At 42.6% G+C, this 26,267-nt stretch overlaps 1 protein-coding gene across 1 annotated transcript in view; it reads left to right on the top strand.

The window, feature by feature from the left end:
- EMB2016 (mRNA methyltransferase EMB2016) overlaps positions 1-26,267 on the top strand; it is a 150,304-nt gene that overhangs the window by 19,548 nt on the left and 104,489 nt on the right. The window contains exon 2 of the mRNA XM_087667905.1: positions 19,392-19,480. Coding sequence (XP_087524031.1) covers positions 19,392-19,480 — 89 coding nt within the window. The remainder of the gene's footprint in view (positions 1-19,391; positions 19,481-26,267) is intronic.

Raw genomic sequence — 26,267 nt, forward strand, 5'->3', positions numbered from 1 at the left:
ACAACCAGACCCTGCCAGTCCAAGGACTGCAAATCCGACTCCGTGCAGCTGAGAATGGCTGATTTGAGCGCATTGATGCGAAGGCCGGAGGCTTGGCCAAAGATGCCCCAAACATCCAATGCGCGCTTGAGGTTGTCCTTGTCCGCCCGCAAAATCATAAAAGTATCATCCGCCAGGGATTGGCTAATGAAGTGCTGTCCTGAAGGAAGCGACAGACCGGCCAACTGAGAAGAGGCTACCATATGGGATAACATGGAAAGAACTGGATGTGTCGCGAGGGCAAAGAATAGCGGGCTCAAAGGGCATCCTTGTCTGACTGAGCGGGCAAGTACAAATGGCTCAGTAATACCACCGTTCAGCATGACTCGCGAAGACGCCGCAGCGCTAATGGTGTAGATTAGACGAGACATCCGGGGACCAAAGCCCATAGCCGACATAAGTTCAGCAACGAAAGACCAATCCAGGTAGTCAAAAGCCTTTTCTAGGTCCAATTGAATCAGTACTACCTCCTGGTTAGAATGCCTTGCATAATCAATAGCTAGTTGAGCATTCAATACATTGTGCAGAATATTTCGGCCCTTAATGAAACCATACTGTAGAGGATGCACAATGGCCGGGAGATGCTTATGAAGCCGATTCGCCATTATTTTGGAAAAGATTTTGTACATTGAACCCATCAAGGAAATGGGGCGCCACTGTGTCAATGTAGATGGCGAAGGAACTTTTGGAAGCAGTTTAATAAGGCCTTCTTTCCATGAGGAAGGCATGATCCCGGTTTGCCATACCTGCTGAAACAAGGCCTGCAATGGTTTCGCCAGTTGGGTAGCAAAAGCTTCAAAGAACTCATTGGTGAGACCATCCCAACCCGGGCTTTTATCCTTGGGCAAATGTAACAAGACGTCCATAACCTCTGCCTCACAAATATCGGACTCCATAATAGCTTGCATGTCTTGCGGTAGCTGATTGCGGACCAGGTCATAAAAATCCGAACGGGCCTGAGTGATTTGATCTGAAGGTGGAGAAGTGGTGCCGAGAAGGTCACGGAAATAATTCCTGCACATCTGCACAATAGTTTGCGGATCCATGATAAGGTGGCCTTCTGCATCCTCGAGTCTGGTCATATTCTCCCTGGCAGGAGAGGCGTGAAGAGCTCGAAAGAATTTATGGGTTTGACATGCATTATCTTGCAACGTCTCTGTCAGATGTTGCAGTTTGGCCTGCTGATATGATTTCAATTGGAATTCTTTAATAAGATCCGCCACTCGCATGGCCAGTGCGAGCAGAAATGCATCATCCGGAGTGTCCACCAGCAGAGAACGAACCAAAGCCAGCATGTCCTCGGCTGCCTTGCGACGCTGCCGACAAAGAGAGGCATGGTGGATCCCATACTGCCGAGCAACCCGCTGCACATTAGAGAGCAATCGTTCGAATGACGCAGTGCCCTGAGAAGAGAAGTCGAAGAGAAATCTGTCAATCAATTGCTGCATATAGCCCTGAAAGATGGCATGCTTCAGGTAAGACGAATTGAAACGCAAAGGGAGTCTCTCCAGAAATTGCTTGAACGGGGCAATGGGTTGTGCAAGCAGCTCAAGCTGCAGAGGGAAATGGTCCGACAGGGCATATTGCTGCAATACTTTTATTTCGAGCAGCTCAGGAAGAAAATCATCATTCTGCATGATATATATACGATCCAATCTCGACCATGTTGTTGCATACTGGGCAGAATGGAAAGTAAACCCTGTAGCGGACGGGTGTAGCCAGGACCAGAGATCTTACTTGAGGACGTCAAGAGCCAACGCCTGCCACATACGACTTTCCGGCGTATCCATCACCGAATGCTTTGATGTGGACTGGGAGGAATCCACACACATATTGAAATCCCCCATGAAGAAGCCCCGTCTGCCAAGTGACAAGGAGGCCTGCAAAGTTTGCCAAAGCGCCCGACGAGATAAGGAATCATTCGGAGCATAGAGGCCAAGTAGCCATAAGATTTTCCCTTCGAATATAATTTCAATCACCAAAAAACGGCCATGAACATCATTTTTAATCAGAACAGGCTGATATTTGTCATGGACAATCATGAGCACACCCGAATAATGCATGGCCTGCGACCCAACATAAAACAATCTAAAGCCATGGCAATCTACCACTTTTCCGGCTTCACCGTGACTCTTGTGCTCAACAGCGCACAAGACATCCCACTGATTTTCATGCAACACAGTCCACATAGCATGTTGCTTGTGTCGAGAACAAATTCCACGCACATTCCATGTGGCGATTTTCATGTATACTCAAAACAAAATCAGGTACGAGGCACTGCTTGCCTCGATTTGACTTTGTCAGCGAGAATGTCCAGGACTCCCTCGTCCAAGAAATCTGCCAACACTGCAAAAGAGTTCTGCGGACCAGATTTGGAAGTAGACGGCATATCTGCTGGCTTTTGGATGGAACGGGGATAACGACGGTCCCACGGGGTAATGACATTACCTCTGGTATCAAATGCCAGCTTAGCAGAAGGACCCTTTGAACGATCCGAGGACATTTTCCTGGTGGGCTGATGACGGGGGGCAGAGGAAACCATAGCAGGAGCCGAGCGCTCAGAAGACTGCATTTCCTTCCTTCGCATGTATGTACGCATGGAATCTTGTGATGTAGTAGGCACATTGTTCTCCATGGCCGCAACAACCCTGTTGCCTTTTTTTGCACGGACTTCCACCCAATTAGTGGCGCTAGAATCCAGACCCGCAACCTGTTGTTTACCTTTGGCCAAAGCTTGGGGCTGATGGGTAGCATCCAGCGATGGGGCATCACACACCATCTCTTCCATGGGCGGCACAGCATGGCCATCATGGGAAGTGTGTTGCTGTTCCGGGCACTCGGCCATAAAGTGCCCCAACTGTCCACAGGAGAAGCAATGCCGTGCAAAATTACCCCATTTCAAACGAAAGTGTAATGGGTGCATGCCAGGGCAATTGAGGCGTAACCAGGCAGGCCTTTTTCGTGCAGTGTCCCATAGCATACACAAGCGGTTGCGATTCACAGCCCGGAGACTGGGAGGGACCAGAACAGTGCCCACAACGGCCATGGCATCCTTCAATAGCGGCCAATAAACAGCCGGACAGTTTTCCACCTCGACCCAGACCGGGCATTCACGTTGCAGCAGACGCTGAAAATCTGCCATTGGACGCCATGGAACCACATGAACCAACCGGCGGTCAAAAAACAAAGGCAGTTTAGACAGGAGAGCAGCACGGTGCGTCTCTGATTTCAATAGGACCTCAAAAAAACCCCGGGAGCCAACAAAAATCTCTTCAACACAGTCCCCTTGTAGCAGATGTTGCAACCACTGGCGAATACGGGAAAGCAACGGGATTCGACCAGTGAAGAAAAGTATCATAGCGCGATCATAAAATACCGAAAAAGAGCGTAGGACAGTTTTTGGATCCACGGTGGCGTCCAGTACATCGTCAAGTGTAGAGTCAGAAAAGGCTTCCTGATTATGTTGAACATAATCGCCAAGCAAAGTGTTTGCAAATTCCAGCAAGTGTTCCCAGTCCACTTCCTGAGAGTCCACCGAATCCGAGGCAACCTGGGCATAGGACCGATCCTGAGAAACGCCTATCTCTTCCGAAGCATGCTTGGTACGTTTACCCGCAGGCTGGATGTCGGGACCAGGGGGCATCTCTTCGTTGCACGGAACCATATCCTCAGGTTCCTCCGCATCGGAATTCGGGCCCAGTGCTGCCACTGTTTGATCTATGAAGTCCAGATCCAAACCAGCCATCGTATATGATGATTTGATCTCGAAGGAGGACTGACCCTCTGTTTTGCCGGCTCTCTCGCTTTCCCTTTTTTCTGTCTCCGTGCAGGGGCAGACAGGCGAAGCACAGGCCGGGCGGTCTCCACAGCAGGACAGGACAGGCTGGGATGCCAGGCAAGGGTCCGTCAGCAGTGTCCGGGAACAGGGCGTCAGGAGGATGCTATCATGAATAGGGCATCAGTGACAGGGCATCTGGGCGTGGACAGGGCGGCCGGAACAGAAGACGCTGGCGGCTCCAGGAGCAGGGCGACTGTTGAACTTAGGGTTTCTGGTGGAATAGACAAGGGCGTGAAACCTGATGCAGAGCCTACCAGAGCGACGATCACTGCTGCAGCAGAGAGAAAGCGGCGGATGGATGCCAGCAGCCGATTCCAGCCGCAGACTGAAGAAGGTCTGATCTTCCTCGCTCTCGCTCTCTCTCTCTCTCTCTCTCTCTCTCAGAGCAGGACGCCGCAGGATGGTAGGAGGCACACCAGTTCGCAGGACGGTTCCAGCGGCTGTTCACAGGTGGGCGAGGGCAGGGCTCGAGCAGGGCAGAACAGACCCTGTGCTGGTGATGGAAGGTGTTAGGCAGCGCACGAGGCAGGTACATAGAACCGTTGGTCAGGGGGAGAATGTCCGCCGACAGGAACGCACGTCCACAGGTCCACCATCGCACGCCTCTCTCTCTACGCCTCTCTCTCACTTTGATCACACACCAGTCTATATCCTTTGCTCTCACTATTGTACCTTGAAGGTCTCGACTCCTTGAGCTCACAAGACTGGCATTGGCGAGACTTTTTCTTTCTCTCTCTCTCTCTCTCTCTCTCTCTCTCTCTCTCTTTTGAATATTCAAAGTGTCAAGACAACCCACAAGCCAATTAGGAGTCCATGCAAAGCTCAAATTTGATGCATTATGAACTCTTGCAAATCACAATCAAATTTCAGCCTATTTTCAATTCCAAGGTAATCATCCATTTATATTGTCTAATTTCAAGGGAAACTAGAATAATTGGAGCAATTCATGAGCAATTTGGAGCTGTGGGGATAATCGAGTCAATTTTGGGACATTTGGGTTAATTTGGAGCATTGAGGGGTATTGGGGCAATTAGAGGGACATTCTTTGGGGCAACTTGATCATGCAGGGCATATTTGGGGCACTTAAGATATGTGCCATTTCCCCCCGTTCCCGTTCCCCCACCTTGGACGTTCCCCCCGTTCCAGGGGGGTCCCGCTCCCGTTCCTGTTTCCCGTTCCAGGTAACTATGACGAGAATAGGTCATGGGAAGGGATAAGTCTCTTCTTACATATTTGAAAGATGGAGTTTGCAAAATGCATGTATCAAGGGAAGTTAATTGCACTTAGTTGCGTATGGCTTATTCGTTGATAGAGCAATGGGTCAGGGTTATGAATATCATAATCGTAAAAAGAACGACATTAAGAATTGTGCATACAAGTATTAAGTAAATTTTGCATAGAATCGCTCTTTGATCCCAAGGGGAAGAGCGAATATGCGATGGAATTATTATTGTGAGAGTGCGCAACGGAAGAGGAAATACGAACACGGAGGGAGAGAGAGAGAGAGAAAGCAGAAAATAAGGAAGAGAAATCTGCACCGACTGAAATGAATGCTGAATACACTAAAATGGACTGATCAGTCCCTGCACGCAGCCCACAGCGTTAGTGAGGGCACCAGATCAGGCTGATGATGATGGCAGCACCACCACGGGGGAGAAGGAGTGTCGGAATCTGCAAGAAGACAACTGACCAAGTGGGGAGGGGGGCTGCCAATAAATAGGCAACGGACAAATCCTAACCCTAACCCTAAAATGGGCGCAAACCCTAAAATGGGCGCAAACCCTAAAAGTGCCCTAAAATGGGTGCCCCACAATAGTGACCAAAAAAGTGGCCGGGCAGCCAGTGGCTGCCCACTAAAAGAGGCCAAAAAGAAATACACAACCTAAGACAGCCAGTCAAGAGTGACTAGCCTCCCCCATCATAACACATGACAGACATGTTAGAGCTCCTAATGTCCTCTTCTGACTGAGACTGAGGCTTACAGGCAGCAGATGACAAGGCATGACAAACATGATTGCTAACAATTATTGCGTCTATTCTTGTATTGTTTTGAAAGTTACAATTAGTTTTGTTGATTGATTGAACGACACCCTACAATCAACTGATTGTTTCATTTTTAATTTGGATAAATATTCCAAGTGCTTGTGTTGGATGGTAAAAGCATGACAAAGGTCAATAATGACAAGTAGCCATGGGAAATAAAGTAATGTTTCACTAGAAGATGATATTAGGTTGATTGCTTTGATTATACTTGATTCTTAATTGGATTAATTAAGAAAAGATATTTTGCACGAGTGGATCATCTCCAAGATCGCACCGCGGATTACTCCGAGAGAGCACTGCTCAATTCACGGGTTGAAGGTCGAGTAGTGAAAAGGCTAACCACGGAAGTTGTGTCTCACTTCTAGGTCACTTGGGGTCAGTGGAGCTCTGGACACCCCTTGCCTAGACCGGATCGGAATCGTAGATTGCCGTGAGCCCAACATCTGGAGACGTTGGAAGATCCTATTCTAGATATAGGATGGATATTATGGTGCCATGTGATTTGGACCGGATACTTCTGTTGGACAGAAGGGATACACAATTCTCCTGTATGGGCAGGAGACAAATATTAACTTGAAGATAAGTTAAGGAACTTGTTTGTCAAAAGGATTGCTTGTGTTGTTTTCGTGTTTGTGCTATAAGTTACATGAACAAATCTTGTTCCCTAAAAGGTTTAATTAATGAAGCTGATTTTAAATGTCACACATAACTATGGTAGGACCTAATTAGAAAACTAAAGCTATCAAGGGAAGCAGGTGGGCGGGATTCCCGATGGGTGTATTCTACGGCCGGGTGGTCCCAGAGAACTGGGAGGCTTCTCACAAGGTTTTACCGTCGTTTGACGTTTAGATAGGTTAGAACCTAATTCATGCCGTTTTAGGGGGCCGGAATGGGACTATGCCTTACGGGCAAAGTGGTTGAGCAGTGCATCCCTCTCGTTTCCCATTCTCCTTGAACCAAGTATAGCATGGGTCTGCTTCGGATTGGGTATCTCTACGTAAAGTAGGATGTCCAGAATCCGACGCTAGAATATTGTTAGGAGACCTTAACCCCTAGGGACTCAAGTTTTAGGTCGATCCTAGTGGGTTGGGCTATGAATGCTCCGTTGCGAGGCGCGGAATCGGGAGACCCTAGGCGACAAACCCTGGAACATTCCATGGGAGTGTTGGGCGGCGACGCTTAGACTTGTTTCTCGACTGACTGTTAAAACGTGCCTGGACGGGCACGTTACAACAATAAACAAATATGCATAAAGAGGCATGTCCATATTGTGGTCATCAAAATGAAATGCGATGTAGCTACGTAGCAGTATGAAGAAATATCCAAACACAAAAATATAAATGAAAGTGTACGACAAAGTATAAACTCAAAAGAACACAGTTAGGCTTAGGGTAACTTAGAGACAATGATTACTGTAGCAATTAAATGAATGATTAAATACTGAATACACAATGTTGGTGCAACAACAAATTGTGTAGGAATGAAAACTATACCCCGAATTCTTGTGTCTCAAGGATTGAGGTAGAGATGTTGAGCGGAAGAGAGTATCGTACTCCTGATGGATCTTGAAATGGAGCAAAGGTAGTCTTTGAGACTTGAACACCAGCAAACTTGTGAAAGTTGGATTTGATGCAGGTAGTCAATGAGGAGAGAGAAAAATTGGGCAATATGTGGAGATGGAAGGCAACTATGTAGGAAGTATAGGTGATAGTTAGAGAGAGAAACTCAGCAAATAGCTCATGATGATGGCGACATCCAAAATGTGGAGGGAGAGGCTAGAATTAGATGCTAGATGATAGCGGACAGCAAGGGAAAGCTTTGATCGTGATGTTCTTCGGGAACGCGGTGCGAAAAGCAGAGATACAACTCTTGAAACTTGTAGAAACGAGATTTGAGATTGAATGGAGGACAACCTGCCTATTTATAGAAAGTTTTGGAATCTTGTACTGTGCACCGTTTGAAAACTCTCTCAAATTGTGCTCCGTTTTAGGATTTTAATTAATTAAGCATTTTGGGGTTGCTGAAGTGGCTAATTCACCATGTAATGCTTATGTTAGCTCAACCCTCCTCTCAAGCCCAAAAAGTGAGCTAGAAAGGAAGGCCAATCCAAATTTTGAGTGTTCTTGATTTTATATGTTTTTACCCCAAGGGGTGTCACCCCGAAGCAGCCAAGGCATTGGAGAAAGGGTGCACTGTTGATGCCCAATGGTTTATCAAGGTTATAGAGGTGATAGTTATCTTACCAAGGTTACCGAGTCCTGCAAAGGCAGATGGAATCATAGTGAATTTTTTTCTTTTGGGTTTTGATAATGATTGTTTCAAAAATGGGAGGTGATGGTCGATTCGGACAAGAGACAAGTAGCCAGTTCCAAAGGCTTTTACAAAATAAACAAGCGATTCCTACTAGTATTGGATGTCGATGACGAAGGAATAGACTAGTAATAAATATGGGGGGTATGTGGAGAGAAAAAAAGAGATGTGTGGAAAGTAAGCTAGCAAGGCTAAGCTAGCAAGGGAGATTGACTTGGAGACTGCCATGTGCAATGTTGCGAATATGATGGATCTTGAGTTGACCACTCAGAAAGACCGAAAAGAGATAAATGTGCATAGATGTATGCTTACAAGAATAGAATGCCAATGCACTGGAGTTATGCAAGAGGCAATACAAGTGTGATCATGCTGATGCAAAATGCTATGCAACAGTGCTACTTGAATAGTGCTCTTGCAAGGAAATTGTTCACTTGCCCAAGTGTCTTTTTACAATCATTTCATTCTAACAATGTGGATAAAGTTACAATGTTTAAAATGTTCAATAAATACAATGCTTGAATCAAAATTTTTGAGTATCATCACTGTTACTACCAAGAGAAGAAACTTGCCCCCCTTTCAAACTGGAAGAGAAAGCTAGAGGAAAGCACCCTCTCCCTGTTATTTGAAGGAGTAGTGGAAGGTGTATCCAAGTCGATCCTAGGTCAATATGTTTGCATAGTCGTTTGAGAAAGGCACAAAGTCTAGGCGTATGGTGCCTAGCTTAACTTACTCATTTGGTGAAGTGGAACCCCACATGTCGTGTCTATGGTGTAATGATCGGATTACCCGCAATGACAATGGCACACTAGTTATTGCAATAGGTAATGGTGGAAAAGTCGCATGGGAAGTGTAGTGTTGCTAGTAAGCTCCTCAAGTAGATAGCCTTTGTGGTACCATTAAAAAGTGCTTGATACTCAGCCTCATCTATGGAAGCCGCTACCATCTCTTGCTTACGGCTGGCCCAAGAGATGGGTGTCGTGCCCAAGATAAAAAGGTAGCCGCCATGGGAACAACAGATATCAGGATCTCTTACCTAGTCAGAGTCAGTGTATACAAATTGGCTTAGCCACTTTAATTATTGGTTGGTGAAATTAAAAATTTTAGCACTAGAATAATTAGTAAATTAATATTCGAAATTAATATTTAAAAAATTAATTTAATAAGCTAGATAATGTTGGAAAATGAGATTAGAAGATTGCCACTTGGCAAAACTTGTCCATGCAAGTGGAAAAAAAGTTTTTAGGGGCTGGTGAAAGTCTATTTCAGCATTGTGAGAACGAAGAAGGCTGTTGTAGAGCAAGGAGAGGTTACTGATATGATTTGTAGCCACCAAGGATCAGTCCTACAGTATGTGACACCAGTTTGGAGCTCTCCACGAGCAGGTGACAGCAGCCCAAGGTCCTTCTAGTGTAGATGACAGCTTACAGGAGGGTGCAACAACCTTTTTGATTGTCCTAAGCTGTAGGTGACAGCTTCCATGGTTGTTTGACTAGGGGAGTAGTAGCTTTTTAACATTTCTTGTGATGAAACTTTAAAATTTCTCTCTATAGCATCCTTTCTCATCCTTCGGCCATTTCTTAAGTTATCTCATCATTTTTCTGCAGTTTGAGCCATTAGAGGAAGATATTTCAAGCAATCTTTGTTGTAAATCCTAATTTACAGTAGAAATTAGAGTTTGACAGCCACCTCGGGGATGCATGCTCTTGAGGGCATAGGACTATTCTAGTAGTTGAAATTGAGGAATTTTAGGAAGATTCAAGAGGCTAGTCAACTAGTATCAGATTTGGGGCTGAATTTGTTTTTCAAGGAGTAGGGTGAAGGCCAATTTTTGAGCATTCTCTATATGACAACTATCTAGTCTAGCTATCACTAGCAGATGTATGTGTGTCTAGACTAATAAGTCGGGCTAGTAAATTGACTTGTGTTAGTTAATTATGGTTTGGTTGTATAACCTAGGTGGTCTTATGAGTATTGTGGGCGACTGTGAAGATGGTTGGAGAATAGTGATAGAATATAAGAGCATGTAGCTCCAACTCTATTCGCTCTATCTCTGTCTCTTTTTACTTTGAGTTTCTTCAATTTTACATATCAACTTAATTTGCCTTCAACTACTCAGCAGACCAACTTCCACACAAGATCAGTGATCATGGAAAAGGAAACTCCTAAAGTGTTGCTCACTTTCTTGACATCCAGAATTTCCTTGGCCTGTTTTTGTAATAGCTTCAAAATCTCATCATTAGAGAATAGCTGTCGAGCTGTAACAAAGGGCTCTCCTTTGTAGGGAAGAGACAGAGGTTTACATAACCATATAGAAGGTCATCAGGAAGGCTTTAGCTGAACTAAAACCATTCAAAACCACCAAGAATCATTCAATAAGATTCCAAACACTCTTAAGCTCCATCAATCATAATTCCATCCTCTCATACTACAAAAAAAAAGAACAAAATAGAAGCTCAACAAAAGAACCAATCAGAACATCAACAAAACATGTCATAACATCATATCTCCACTAACAACTATCATGAGCTTATTAAACCTATTTAACCAAGGTGCAAATTGGTTTGGAGACTTGCTGGTTGGTTTCGAGAGCAAGAGGCACTTACATTAGCGGAGGAGATCAAAGGATTTTAGTGGTATTCCATTCTTTTACAATAAAGGTTAAAGAAATACCACAAGGGGCGCTAGTTTGGGGCCGACAGATTGATCATTGTCCAAGAATAAAGAAGTAAAGTGTGCATTTTTAATTAATGTGAATTTTATGCTTGTTGTAATTAGTGCTTAATTAGGTTATTTACCGCCCTATTCGAGGAAGAAGGCTGGTTTCAACAACTCCATTCTGTGAAGGAGAGTTGGTAGAGGTAAGCTAGCGTGAAATACCATGCTTATGTAGGAACTTGGAAAACTCGTGGGAGGTGAACTCACCTCTACTATTACTTCTCATGTACCCTACACGACGACCGGTCTAGTTATGTACTAGCAGTACCCAAGTAGAAAAATATGTGAAGGCATCGCACATATGCTTGAGAAATTTCACCCATATATTATGAGAGTGATTATTCATAATTAAAAATAAGTACAATGCATTGTTTAAGGCAGTGGTGGATGTCAACCCACAAAGATCAAGATGAATCAATTTAACAGACATCTTAGCTCTATGTGTAGATTGTTGAGAGAATGGGTTATAGTGTTGTTTCTCGAGTTGGCAAGCTTTACAGACATCTCGTGATAACTTTATATAGGAAAGGCCATCAACATTTGCTGGCACGACAACTCATATAGAGAGTCGTATTGGAGATGTTCTAAGCGGAAATACCAAAGACGCTCAATGCTCTTAGGGTCGTGTGTAGTGGGTAAAGCTTGGAAGTAGTGAAACTTAGAGCCCTCGGCTGTTAGCTTTGAAAGAAATGTGGACTATGGTCATTGTGAAGAAGATTGCTCAACCCAACTGGCAGAGCTGTTGAATGGATAACAAGTTCATCCCAAGTTGAGGGACATAGTATACATCATTCAATGTAGCGTGATTCAGGCCTTGGTTAGTGGGAAATTTGACGTGATCGTGAGTCTGAATCGTGATTGAGAAGGAGTTCCCAACTCGGATGTGCTTGGCTGTAGGGGCTTCAAAAATGAAAATGTCTGCAATGGGGTTCATATGATGAGTAGCTCCATTGTCCACAATCCAAGGAGGGTTTAGGGTAGCTGAAGTACTTGGTTGTGATGAGTGGATCTCTACAATCACTTTGTTAGGAGGCAACTTGTAGATGTGAACAAGACTTGCATTCTCAAATGTCTCTACGGAGACGATGTGGGCCTTTGCAGACCAGTCAGACAAGTGCTCTAGTGTTGAAAATGTTGTCAAGTGTGATGAGTGATCTTTGATAGTGTGGGCCAGACCCCTTGCTGAGGGTTGCCACCACCCTGTCTTCCTTGTTGGGGGTTGTTCGATTGAGGGGGAGGGGGGGGGGGGTTAGGTCTTAGCCTTCTTACAATGTTGACAATCTGATTTTTCTTCCGTACATTCTACCACTCATGTTTTAGAGAGAACTAGGAGTTTCCTTGGTTCTCACTAGTTTGGTTTTGATTTGACTTTCGAGTTTCTTTTTGTTTTTGATTGGAATTGTGAGTTTTTTAAACCCATACCTTGCTGCCCCTTCTAAGAAGAAGCAAAAAGAGCCCCCTTTGTAGAAGTCAACCTATGAAATTGATTGAATAACGAAGCATAAGGCAGTAGCTGATGCTCAAATTCATATAATGTGGGCATAATGGGTTGTGAGATCACCTTTTGCACAAAATGGAAGTACTTTCTTGGCAGCTTGTTTAGAAATAATGTGATGTGATCATCTGAGGACTTAAGAGCCCTTGTGATAGAAAACTCGGTGAGGAGTTGATACTCACCCAGCTTGATGTTTAAGTCATCTTGGTTAGTGATTTAAAAGTTTTGGAGCTCAGGATCCAAATTGATGCGACGGGTCCTATCTTGAGCCACATAGTCGTCAATTAAGTGTGCCCAACACTCAAATGCTAAGTCGAAATGCTGAAGTTGTGAATGAAATTCAGGTAATAGACCTTGCATCCGCCCAACAATAGTGGATGCATTTCTAGCCTTCCACGAGCATACAACCTCGTACGAAACAAGTGTAGGAGTAGGTTGGGATTTCAACCCTTGCACAAGATTCCGTAGGTTTTGGGAGTCCATGACATGTGTCATTAGGTTTGACCAAGTAGTGAAGTTTGACCGGTTAAAATGAGTCTTATCATTAAAGGCATGTTTGGCCAATGAGTAAGAATAACCATGAGGTATTTGATAAGTGGAATAGGAAGGAGGTGGTAGATGGGGATAAGTAGGAGGGGGAGGTGGGTAAGCAGGAATAGGTTGATAGTATGCAAGGGGTGCCGATTATTGTGGATGCACTGAAACATGAATGCTTCCATAAAGTGCCGGTGGAGGTGGAGGCATTGAGACACATAAACGCTGTCCAAGAGTCAGCTGGGGTATAGCAAAATGATCAGAAGATGCATTGGGTAAGGCCATAGAGGCAAATTGTGGTACCAACTAATCCACACTTAGTAGTGGTTGGGTGGCATTCCCAAGCTGTGAAAAACCCGAAAGTGAGGGGATGAAAGAATGAACCTTCATGGAGACACTACTTGACTAGGGAAAAGATGAGGTCCTAAAAGGTGTGCCTATGGGTAAAGGACCCTCTGGTGTGAAGTGAGGAGACATGTCTATGCACTTAATGGAGGTGGAAAGGAAGGTGTTGTGGAACTAGTGAGGGGGATAGGTGGGAGATTAAATGGATTTGTCCTTTGAGTTGTGGGAAATGTGTTAGGTTTCGTTTATCCATTAAATGCAAATGAAGAAATAGATGAATCACCAAAATCAGATGGACCATGATATGTAAAATTGTAAGGAAAAGATGAAGAAGGAGCACTCACCATAGATTCTTGCAATTTTTGTTTACCTTTTCTTGAGTGCAATTGGAAAACCCTATTCTCTTTAGGGCTAATGAACCAATACTTGGTATGAAGAGTTCCTTTATCATGAGCATCTCGAATATCTTGTGAAAAAGAGAAATTAAAATCAAAAAATTGAGAAGCAATAGCATGCGCACTTGACATAGGAGTGAATGAAGGTGAAGAAGTGGGTGGAAAAGAAGAAAGAGGTAAATAAGAAGATGATGGTGGTAAATATGAAAAAGGTTTGTACTCCATGCTCGTTTCCATGTAAGGGTGATTAGTTCTTTCTGAAAGTTTCGTCTTTCTTGCAAAATCATTAGACCAGTGCACTGAATCTAAAGGGGAAAACTCAAATTTACCTTTAATCTGTGGTTGGGCTCGATACATGAGGATGAGGTCATATTCGGCTCGTGAAATGTTGTATAGTTTGTGGACTCCATGGTAGTCTAGAGTCTCTCTATCCATATCGAATGGAGAAGCAAGCTGTGAAGCCCACTCTGTTGCATGTCTCGATGTGCTAGGCTCGGGAGCATCATGATGATGTGGTGAAGATGTGTTTGAAGTCATCTTGCTCTACCGTTGTTCTTGCTTATTGTGAAGGGCTTCCAGATCCAAGGCAGAGGTTTCGTGGAAGAGAACCTTGCTATGATACAATGGAAAAAAAAAACCCTAACGCAGAAACATAAATGAAAGTGTACAACAAAGCGTAAACTCAAGAAAATATAGTAAGGGTTAGGGTAACTTAGAGACAATGAACACTATGGAAAGTGAATGAATGACTGAATACTTAATATACAATGCTCATGTAGTAAACAAACTGTGTAGGAATGAAAATTGTAACCCAAACTCTGGTGCCTTGAGGACCTAGGCAAAGATATTGAGCGGAAGAGTGTGTTGTACTCTTGATGGATCCCAAAATGCTGCAAAGGTAGCCTTTGAGAGTTGGCGGACACTAGTAAACGCAGCTATGGAAGCTAGATGTAATGCAAACAGGCAGTGAGGATAGAGAAAGACTAAAAATGCAGGTACTTGAGGAGAGAAGAATCAGGGGATAGTTGGAGATTGAAGGGGAGTATCTAGGAAGTATAGGGGACAGTTGGAGGAGAGAGAGAGAGGACCATGCGACAACTAGAAGATGGAGATGGAGGCTAGAATTAAGTGCCAAATGATAGCAGATAGCAAGGGTACACTTTTGATTGTGATGTCCTCCACGAATGGGCTGTGGGCAACAAAGATACAACTCTTGAAACCTGTAAAAACGAGATTTGAGGTTGAATGGAGGGTAGCTTGTCTATTTATAGAAAGTTTCGGGACCTCGTATGCGCATTGTTTTAAAACTCTCTTGAACCACACACCATTTTAGGGTTTTAATTAATTAAGCATTTTTGGGGCTGTCTAAGTGGCTAATTCGGCATCTAATTCTTATGTTAGGTCAACAAGCAGCTGTGCACTTTAGTTGCCGGACAGGTTGCCAAGGCATCATTACTTAGGGCCCCACCTATCCATCGAGACTCGTGCATCCATGTGTCAGCTTGAATAGGCTTCACACAACATATCATAGTAGGTTGTTACATTGCCTATACACAATAGGCGGCCGCACTAGAGAAGCCACTGCTTTCATTAGTAGGCCCGCCATTGTCTTGCTTGGACCACTATGTAGATCATCACCACACTATGCCAGGTCACTTCCCCTCTCTTTTGAGATACCAAAACAACAAACACGGTCTCTTTCTCTCCCTCCAACATCTAGTCTTCTCTTCTCCTTACGACTAATATGACACAAACAACTGTGTCAATGCTAATATGACACAAACATGGTCTCTTTCTCTCCCTCCAACATCTAGTCTTCTCTCCTCGACATCACGGCTAATATGACACAAACAACTGTGTCAATGCTAGCGCAGGGTAGCCTTAACGTTAACAAAATCTTATAATTACTGTTAAATATTGACTCCATTGATGCTTTTATGAGCATTGAATCTTCTTGGTTGCCAAAGATAAATTGCCATGGCCTTAGAGTGGTAGCTCCCATAGGAACAAGGATTAACAATGAGCAGTTTACTTAGGGTACTTAAGTTATTAAGCAGGCCTTGAGCTAAAGTTTTGTTTAGTGAGCAGCTCACTTATGATTAATGATCAAGTCATAAATTAGCCCTTAATAAAAAACATGATCTAATTAAGGAGCAACTGGTTCTTCATTTGGAAACTTGATGTTGGCTATTTTGGGGCACTCTTTATCTCTTCTTCTCTCTTAGTTTTGGAGCAGCCCAAGTTTGGAGAGTTGTAGCAACAAAAGGAGATGCATACTTGTTGATTTCTCATGATGAACAATAGGAGGAGAGTGTTTTGCAGCCATCTTAAGGTGTTGGACGGCCGGGAATCAACCTCTTTCTTCTCCTTTTTTTCTCTCGGGCTGTGCAAGCTCTATTTCAGACTAGATCAGAATTAGGGTTTGCTGTTTACAGCAGATCAGTGACTAGGGTTTGCAGAAATCAGTCATTTGTGGGTGTGGAATTGCTTCCTTAAGACATTTCAACCAAAATACCCAATTTCCCCCTTGTTTTTGGTCACCAAAATATTGAAGATTGGGTAGACATAAAGGAAAATGTATTCAGCCATATAGGTCTGATTTTTCAGCAATTGAAAGTATTAAATTCAGCATCCAATCTCAAGGGAAATGCATGGTAACGATTAGGGTTTATGGATAGGAGGCTTACAAGTCTGAATTACTTCAGTTTGACAATGAATTGAAGGTGCATTGGTTCAGAAAAAGTTCTAAGATTATTGGACAATTAGGGATGAGGCCTCATTGAATGAATCGGATCAGTTTAGGAAAGAGATTTGTGTGAATTCCTCATTAGTTGTAGTGTGGTAGCAGTGAGAGACCGTGGATGCATTTCTAAATGCCATGTTGGTCAACATTGGAGCGATTGCAGCTTTGTACGCTTGAAGACACACTAGTTTGAGTGTATAATTGAGATGGATTGAAAGCTCGTTGGTCAAGGTTGGAAAGAGCTATTGAGGGCATAGTAGTTGGAGCGAAATTTAGTCCATTGAAGGGCCAAGCACACAAGGAATCATCAGCAAAGAGAGGGCTGGTTTGTGACAGTTGCATTGATCACACGGGGGGTTGCAAGTGGTTCATGTAAAGGCTCATCTTCAATATTCAAGAAATATTGTAAGGGGTGCTCACTTTGAGGGTCAATGTGGTGTTGTCTACTGTGCAAGAGTGCTCTAGCTCTTAGGTTCTTTGTGTCATTTACTTTCTTTACTAAATCTAAAAGGGCAGTTTATGTTCACTGCCCTATAGATCAAATCTACTGGTTTGTTTCAAAGTATTGCACGATTCAGGATGAAGATAGTTGCGAGACAATGGAGCCTTTTAATAAACTTTTGGAGCAATTTGTCATATTGAAAATTCTTGAGCTTCACATTCACATAAATTTAACCAATATTAATATGAATTTTGGGTTGTGCTAGTGGAGAAAGAATCTAACCAATTGTATGAGCTTATATTTTAGAGTAATTCTAAGTTAATCTAACATTTGCCACTAGGCATGATAGGGATAAAGATGTTGGATCCCTAATCGTTCCCTTGATGCCATGTTCTCCCTCAATTGAGAGGTGGCTATCGTTAACAACTAAGTCTCCTTGATTGAGAATGCACCTTCTGAAGAACAAATATATAATCAGGATCCATGGTTGCTGTAGGTGTTGGAGATGAAGAATACCAAAGTCTGTAAAAAATGGGGAATCTAGATGAGGGGGTTCGAGCTTTGAAGGTGAGTGTTTGGGGGATGAAGGTTAAGACATCACAAGCTACATCATGTCCCTCTTGCAAAACACAGCTCTCATGGTAGCTCAGGTAAATCTTATAAGAGCATTGGCTCTAATACCATATGAAGATATACCACGGTTTGCAGAGAAAACAGAGACTAACAAATGATCTTAGAAAACATGAATGAAAATTGAGAGGGCTCTCCAGAAGTCAATGGCACTTGTGAGAGGTTGCGAATGGGCTGAGGGAAGTTGGAGGAGTTGTCATACATTGGATCTTGAACTTAGCAGACCACAAAAACTTGATGTGCTGAGAAATGATGGCAGTAGAGGAGGCCAAACACAACAGTACAATGTGTGTCCAAGTCACCAAGATTGAGAAGTGGCTGATGGAGCAAAACTCAGGAGTCCTTTGGCTTGGGAGTTAGCCAAAACAGTGAACACAGCAAGTTGGGTCTTGAATGCAGTCAATCAGCAGCAGGAGTGCCTGGACAGAAAACACTGCTGTTGGGACAGTCATACAAAGAATCCCATCAACAGTTACCAACAATAGAGCAACGTGCATAGGCCATCTCCTTCACTTTTTGCCAATCTCAAGGATGCTAAACTACCTTAGAATTAGGCTAAAGCTAATCTTATTCATAGGCTGTTTCTCTCAGCTTTGTACAGCCCCAAAGCAGTTTCTAGGTCAAATTTATTCAAAATGCAAGACTCTAGAGTTTTTGGTAGGAAAAGTGGTTAAATAAGTTCCATAAATGGAACCAATGTCCCATCCTGACCAATCATAATCATCCCTTGCATCCTTGCTTTTATCATCAGCACCCATCGCCCTTGCCATCTCAACCCATGGCAACATGATTTCCAACTTCATCAGCACATGCTTGCTTTGTCGTCATGGTTAATATACACACCAAATTATCCTGATCTTTACTGTAGCTGTGCCTTGTCTTTAGAATGAGCCTCAAATTGCGGTGACCCTTCTTGGGCCATGCAGCTGTTAGTATCCGTTCTCTAGTGGGACACAGTGTAGTACACTTTAAGAGATCTACGTTTCTAATTTTCAAAACATTTATTATTTTATCATGTTTGACCGTATTGTTTATACTGTTGGATTAGTTTATGTATTTATTGGCCTGACTTGGACTTATTTCATGGACTTGAAATGACCTTCAAAGTTCAAACCTTAAATATTTGTCCTCAGCTCACAATTCTCAGAGAGTGTCGCGAGACACACTTCTATTTTCAATCACATTATAGTTACTCAGCAGATGGTGTCATTTCTATTCTGAGTTGTGTCCAGAATGCATTTCATTGAGTCTGTCTGCAAATTGCTGGCATTTGCCATGTGGGCACTGAGTTTCACAAGGGAAGGTTGGCAAGTCCAAAATTCTTAGAAAGTATTATGACCAAGAGAACTGTGAGATTTTGCATAGAAACACAAGACAAGGATGAGGAGGGGGATGGTGACAAGGGGATTTGATTGCCAAGACCAAGGAATGGGATAGTAATGCAATTTATATTCACTATGGATGCCTGAAATGGGACAAGAATGGGGCTGAAATTCGCTGAAATAGGGTTGAGAATGGTTGCGGATATCTGAAATGAAGGGCTAAGTCTTTAAAGGTTTCAAATATACGAGATGCCGTCCCCTACTCTGCTAGCTTTCACATCATAAGGTAACATTCATTACATCAATCATAATCCCAGATGAAAACTGCATTATCTTGCTAGAGCAACACAGTTGTGTGAAATTAGGAATTTGTGCGTAACTCACATGAAGGAAAGAACCTATAAAATTCAATGCTCAACTAGTAGAGACTAGGGGTCTCTACAGCTGTTTGTCAGAAGTCTCTCGAGAGGGCATACAGTTGTTTGGGCAGTGTTGATATCTCACACATAAAGGTTGAATTGTTTACTTTCTTGAATGCAGGTGCGCTTTACAGAACCTGTCATTATTTGTGCCTGTGAATTCCTGGAACTGCATACATCATCCCTTTGCCCCACACTTTCCCTTTCAGGGTACGTGAATCAATGCTTTGTACGATATGTTATTCTGTTTCCTGTTCAATAAATTTGTTTAATGCTCAACATATATTCTTAGTGATGAAACTTGTAGCATGCCTACTGCCATGCATGAAGAAGTTAATGGTTGAGAACTTTGATTTGAAAACTACAATGAAGTGCTCAAACTAAGGGTCAGTTTTCTGCTTTCTGTACTTGTCACTTATAATTCATGATGACACTAGCTTGCATTCAGCAGAAGCCTTGGGTTTTACATTTATTGACTGTTTGTGTTCAAGCTTAACAGGGAAAATATATGTTATTGCAGGAATGTGGGTTCAAGTGTGTTAGCCATGTTAGAGCATGAAGAATGGTGGTGGATGTATTGCCTAGGAGGTTCACGTGTGATTAGTATTCTTGAAAGTTACAGGGGTTTGTGTCACTCTTTAAGGCACAGACTTCGTAGATGTAAGCAGGACTCATTATGTCATACAGCATAAAGAAGATGAATTAGTAGATGCTCTATAGGAGTGTATTGTTCATTTTATTTGGGATCAATAGAGATGGTCAAAATGCAATATTACCTCTCCTTAGTGATCTCAAGCCTAGAATGCAGACTCTGTTGGGTTGGAGGCCCCATACATGGCTTAAGGTTTGTTCTTGATAAGGCCTTCCTTTTCTTATCAAATGCTTCCTCCAAACGTTCCTCCTACTTCCCCTCTCCTCCTCTATTTGAGCCAATTTAATTGTTGGTTAGTATACATAATTTTTTGAGCAAGAATTAATTATTAAATTAATTTACAGTATTAATATTCCAAAAATTGATTTAATTGGGCTAAAAATGGCTGAAAAATGCAATTAGAAGGTTGCCACTGTCACAACTCTATAGAAACAGAATTTGTATCATTTTTTCATTAATTTGTCTATATAATGGTTTATTAAATTTATTTCCTTTGCACTAATTAGATATAAAGAAAAGTGCATTGGAGCTGGCTACTGATGAGTGGTCACAGGTTATGGTGGACTCACGCGGTGGGTTAGAGAAAAGATAGTTCACACTTTCACCTATATGGCCCGATTGGGCGCCTGTGACCAGAACTCACGCATATCAAGGTTAGACTCGCACACAAAAAAGATTGATGCCTTGAAGTGTGGGCTAGATCCACCAGAACAGACAGTTACAATCAACAAGATGGCATGATCATGAAATGCTTGTATAATGTGCATGTGTGGGCTGAAAGCTTGAAATGCACATTTCTTTGCATAGGAAAGTCACATGAAGATTTTGATACTGTTTTTGCGATGTACACGGAAAAAGCTTTCATATGATACCTATATTGGGGGGGTCCCTAAATTTTAGGAGATCCCTAAATTTTAGGAGGTCCCTAAATTTTAGGAGTCTCGAATTAGCCTAAAAATGCTAGTCCTAAAAAATAGGGATGTCATTCTAAAAATAGTAAGTTCTGTACTCTGACTGTGCTTACTAAATTTGGTTGTTTTTATTCTTGATAGTATTCAGCCCAAAAAGGAAGGCCATAGAGAAGAGAGATGTGTCAAGACACTTGTCACATAAGTTTCCAAGTGTCCCACCACTTGTCACATCTCATGACATGTGGCTGGACACTTGTCTTGTGCTACTCCACTTTCCCCTTTTGTACTAGCTCTTCCCTCTCCTATAAATAAGAGCTCGTTTTTTTTCATTCAACATCATTTTTCTTTGCTGTAAACTCATGTACAACACCCACAGATAGCTAGAAACTGGCCCCATCCATCCCCATTATCATCCCCCACTTCTCTATTATCAAATTCCTCTATATTCCCTCTTCTATCATCGCTGTTTTACAGGACAGCAAGCCTGTAAATTCATTACAGTACCTCCTTCTCAAGCTCTTTCTTCCATTTTAGCAACAAGAAGCAAGCCCTATCCATGTACTACTGTTCAATGATGGAGAAAGGCTGATTTCCTCTCTTTCTTCTCTCATACTGTAAAGAAATCAGTTCTTATCATTGCATAATAGAAAATGCATGTGTGTTTGTACATCTTTGCATGATTTTGTGAGAGTGAGAATTACTTCTCCTCACTCTCAGGTTGATTGTAACTGAGCTCTTCCCTAAGGGACTTGGGTTGAGCAGAAATACATTCATTCGGGGGGGGGGGGGGGGTTGCCCATCTTCAACCCTCAATCTTGTCTCCATTACTTTTACATTTTCATGGCTGTAATTTTGTGAGTAATTTTCATTTTCAGCTTTAAGTGTTCATTCTCTTTTATATTAAATCTCGAAAACAAGCGAATATCGTAATTGTTAAGCATACTACGTTGTTCGGGGCGTTTACAGCCACTTTGCAAAACTTTCCCATGCAAGAGAGTGAAAGGTTATATGAGGCTGTTGGAACCTCATTTTAGCATGGTGAAGGTTGGGAGAGAAAGAGAGAGAGCTGCTGTTGCAATTTTCCAGCCCACCATTGGTGATCAGCCCAGCCATTGGAGGCTGTCAAAGAGCTGGCCGCAATCGATAAGGAGGCCATTGGACGTAGATGACAACCCATGCAAGCTCACTACATGCATGCAACAACAATTTTGGGATCCACAAGGGTAGTGACTGCATGTGGGGCCATTCACAGTAGAGAAGCATTAAATTTCAGTCAAATTTGACATTGACACTCTGAAATTTTTCTCTTTCCAGGTTTCTCTCCATTCTCTCAGCCAATTCATAGCTTCCCTCGAGATCTAAGACAAATGCAGTTCCAAGAGGGTGTAAATGAAGATTTTTTGCTACTAAAGCCTTATTTACAGCAGAAATTAGGGTTTACCAGCCACCCTGGGAAAAGTGCTAATTAATGGGGAACCTAGTACTTGAAATTCAGCAATTGAAATATGGGAATCTTAAAGAATTTCAAGAGGCCAGCTAGCCAATATTAAGCTTGGGGCAAAACTTGTTATCCAAGGAGCAAATTGAAGGCTGATCCCCAAGCAAACCAAGGGGCCAATCGGTCTGAAGGCTTGTTGGTTGCTATGGATAGCAAGATGTATTGAAGATTGAAGGAGATCCGGTTGGATCGTAGTATACTTCAACCTTTAGTAATATAAGTTAAAGAAGTACTGCAAGGTGTACAAGTTAAAGAAATACTGTAAGGGGTGCGATTTTCAGGGCCAATGGGGAGTCCAATATCCAAGATCGAATGGTAACATTTGCATTTTCGGTTTATATGAAATTTATTCTTATTGTAATTAGTGTTAAATTTGGGTATTTACTACCCATTTGAGAAGAAACATTGGTTTCAGCAACTATATTGTTTTTGATAACAAATCTCTAAGTCAAATTCTTGCATAAGCTCTGTTCATCTCGCCTTTTGGCCACGAATATTGGAATGGTATCAAAAGTATTTCAACGAATGGTGGTTAGTCCAAATAATGAATCGTGTGTTGTAGAAATAATGATGCCATATTTTAAGCGCATGGATGATTGCCAATGATTTCTTCTCTTGGTGATGTAATGCGTTTGGGCATGCATGAGCTTATTGTTCTCAAATGCGATGGGTTGACCATGTTAGATTTATTTATCCCTGTGCGTGAATATATATTATTGTGTGTAAGAGTGCATGTTTAGGTGTGAACGCCTTTTACACCATTTAGCATTTAATCATGGTCAAAGGTGTAGGTGGATACCTCAGCCTATGTATTCAGGTCCTATCACTTGTACTTTAATCACAAACTATCACATCAATCTATTTAACTTGTTGTGTAATTGCAAGTGCTTTCTCTCTCTCTCTCTCTCTCTCTCCATCCACACCCCCCTTCCCTCCCCAATAAAAAAATAAAAATAAAAATCATGGAGCTTCATGCTCCATAGTTTGTTGGTTCATCTTCATGAGCTCCATGCCCAACAGTGGTATCAGAGGGGGTTCGCCTTCAACTTTGATTGTGGTTGATCAATATTTTGTTGGTTCTCCTCGTTTATCCATTTTGTATGTTTGCTACTAGCTATATGTTGCACAACGTGAGAAGAAGAAGAAGACTAAGAAGAGGAGAAGGATGAAGTACTGCACTTCCTGTTTGTGTGTGTCCCACACATGTCCTCTACGATCGACTCACCGTCTGTTGGACATGTATGCCATGTACTTGTCCTTCACGAATCGTGATTGACTTGCTATCATTAGATAGCTATCTAGCCCTTGTCCATTCGCCGCAAATTTGTCAACCGTGGCTCTCCCAGTTTTGCACGTCAATTGTGTATACATGCCTTTGATTGCCGTTGCTGTCACCTCGTCATAACTTGGAGCTGGTGTGCAACTTTGCTTGCAACTACAGCTATGTACTAGCTTGTCTTCATCACTTACCCCTGCGATCTGCGCATGGCCTATTTGCGTGTTGCACATCAGTTTGTCCATCTTCTGCGTTGATCGACATTCACATCATCATCACGATTCACAATGAGGCATCGATTAAAGATAAGGTTTTGATTAAAACCTTAAATTAATTTAAGTTTTAAAATTCTTAAGAGATAGTTCATATGAAATTGAGGATTTTTGGTTTTTATCAGAATTTCACATCATTTATCCCAATTAAAATTGAGGCTTTTCAATTTTGAACCTACTTTCTTCAAATTTCATCATAAAAAATTTGTCACTTTTCAAATTGAGCACTCTCCATAGCATCTATCTCGGGATGTCAAGATATGACATCACAATTGAAAAAAGCTTGGGTAACAACTTCTCCATCTGGAAGACAAAGATTCAACTCATACTTATGCAAAAAGACGCATGAGAGTTGTCTCTACTAACGAGTTGGAGCGTGTTCGAGGCAATGCAAAAATTTATCACGAATGGCTCGAGAAGAACGAAAGCGCACTCACCATCATTGGGCTCGTCCTCTCTGACAACCTTCATCATCTTGATCTTACAAAAACAGAAAAAGAGGTATGGGATGGCCTTTAAACCACATTTAGGCGAGAGATTAATAATTCCAAATGATTTGTAAAGATGCAATTGTTCAGTATCTTCTATAATTCTTCAGGGACTCTTAAGCAGCATTTTGATCATGTAAGTCTTCTTTGCTAATAATTGATGACTTTCAATAGCCGTATAGATGATGATGATAAAAAGACATTTTCTTGATAGCTTGATGAAGGAAGCACAATTCTGTGAAATGGTGACAACTCTCAAAGTGGCTTGAAGATGAAATATGAAGAAATGGTTTGTTGAGAAACCACTTCTTTAATTCATACACTTCATTTAGGGTTCTGCAGTGACAGCCAAAGAGGGTTGGTATTCACATTTGGCTACTTTTTTAGTGGGCGCTCCCATAGTGGTGCACCACCCTAGACCACTTATGCCTATAAATAGGCAATCACTTCATTCATTCTTTACCACCTCTCTATTTAGTCATTCTTCACCACCTTCTTCGGCCACCACTCTTTCTTCTGTCATTCTTGACCACCTTCTTTGGTCACCATCACCACTTTCCTTCTCTCACTAGCCCCTTTTACTGCCCTCACACCCCGTCAGGAGGACATTGCGGTTTGTGGCTTGTGGTTGCCTTTACCCTTCCTCTTTTGCTTCAAGTATCGTGTTCTAGCATCAGGCCTTGCATTTGGAGCATCTTTCACTTGGCGTCACCATCATCTCCTTGACGTCAGCACCCTTTTCCTTTAGGCTCTACCTTCATCTGCGTTTTTCAGTGTGGAGATCTTATCCTTGCTTCGAGTCATCATCTCCAACTTGGTGTTAGTATCCTAGCCTTTGGCAAGAGTCTCCATCACCAAGATTAGTGATTTCATCACTCTTGTATCACAAGGGCCGTTGAGACCTGTGTTTTTGCAGCCTGGCTTCTCCTCCATCACATGGCATTACTTGTCTATCACAAGGGCTGCTGGGACTTGTGTTTCTACATCCTGTGGCTTCTCCTCCATCACTTGGCATCTCTCATTTTTCACAGGGATGTTAGGACTTGCATTTTTGCAGGCCGGCTCATCGTCCATCATCTGGTGTTATCATTATCCACCTGGAGTTAGCATTTGGATGCTCTCCTTGTGTTTGATATCTCCAACGCTCTGGGATTTGCGTTTTGTTGCCTAGGTCCCTCCCCGAAATCAGAGGAATGCGGTTTGCTCCCTTGACACTTGGTGATCATCTTTCACATCTCTGATGGCATTAGACGAATGCGGTTTGCTCACTCAACAGCTCTGCTTCACCTTTTCCAGGGATTACTTCGATATCCCATTGCGCAGAGGATTGCGTTTTGCTCCCTTCACTATGCAAATTTTTCATAGGTACTGCCGCCTAATTCAGATAGGATAGTGCAGTTATCGCTCGAGCTTTGGCTTTGTTGTATTAGGTTTTTTTCTCATAGCATGATTCGGTGTATCATCATCGTGTTCTTGTGTTTCAGAGTTTCTCTTCTCTCTTAGTGTTTGCGATATACACTCTTTGTTACTCTTTGCAAACCCTATTGTCTCTGTGCACCGTCGCTTATTTTGACATGGTATCAGAGCATACATGTTATCCTTGATATGCTATCAAAGTACAGGAGCTCAGAGAGCTAAAGATCCTATTCATCAGAGAAGGCAAAGATAGGTTTCGGGTTTGGTATCATCTACTGATTTCCCCGTTCATTTCCGCTACATCACAGGAGATAGAGATATCCTTCTCTTTCTCTCCCACCCACCCATTCTTTTACAGGTTGATACTCCGATGCTATGACTTCTCCACAAGCAGATGGATAGACCTCTGGGCTTTTCTCTTCTGGCATCATCGAAACCCTTACCAATGTTTGTTGACATGGATGTTTGCTTCCTACCCTGCGAG

This window comes from Lygodium microphyllum, chromosome 26 (assembly GCF_053477565.2).
Source record: "Lygodium microphyllum isolate KBCC chromosome 26, Lygodium_microphyllum_v1.1.10, whole genome shotgun sequence".
NCBI classification, from domain to species: Eukaryota; Viridiplantae; Streptophyta; class Polypodiopsida; order Schizaeales; family Lygodiaceae; genus Lygodium; species Lygodium microphyllum.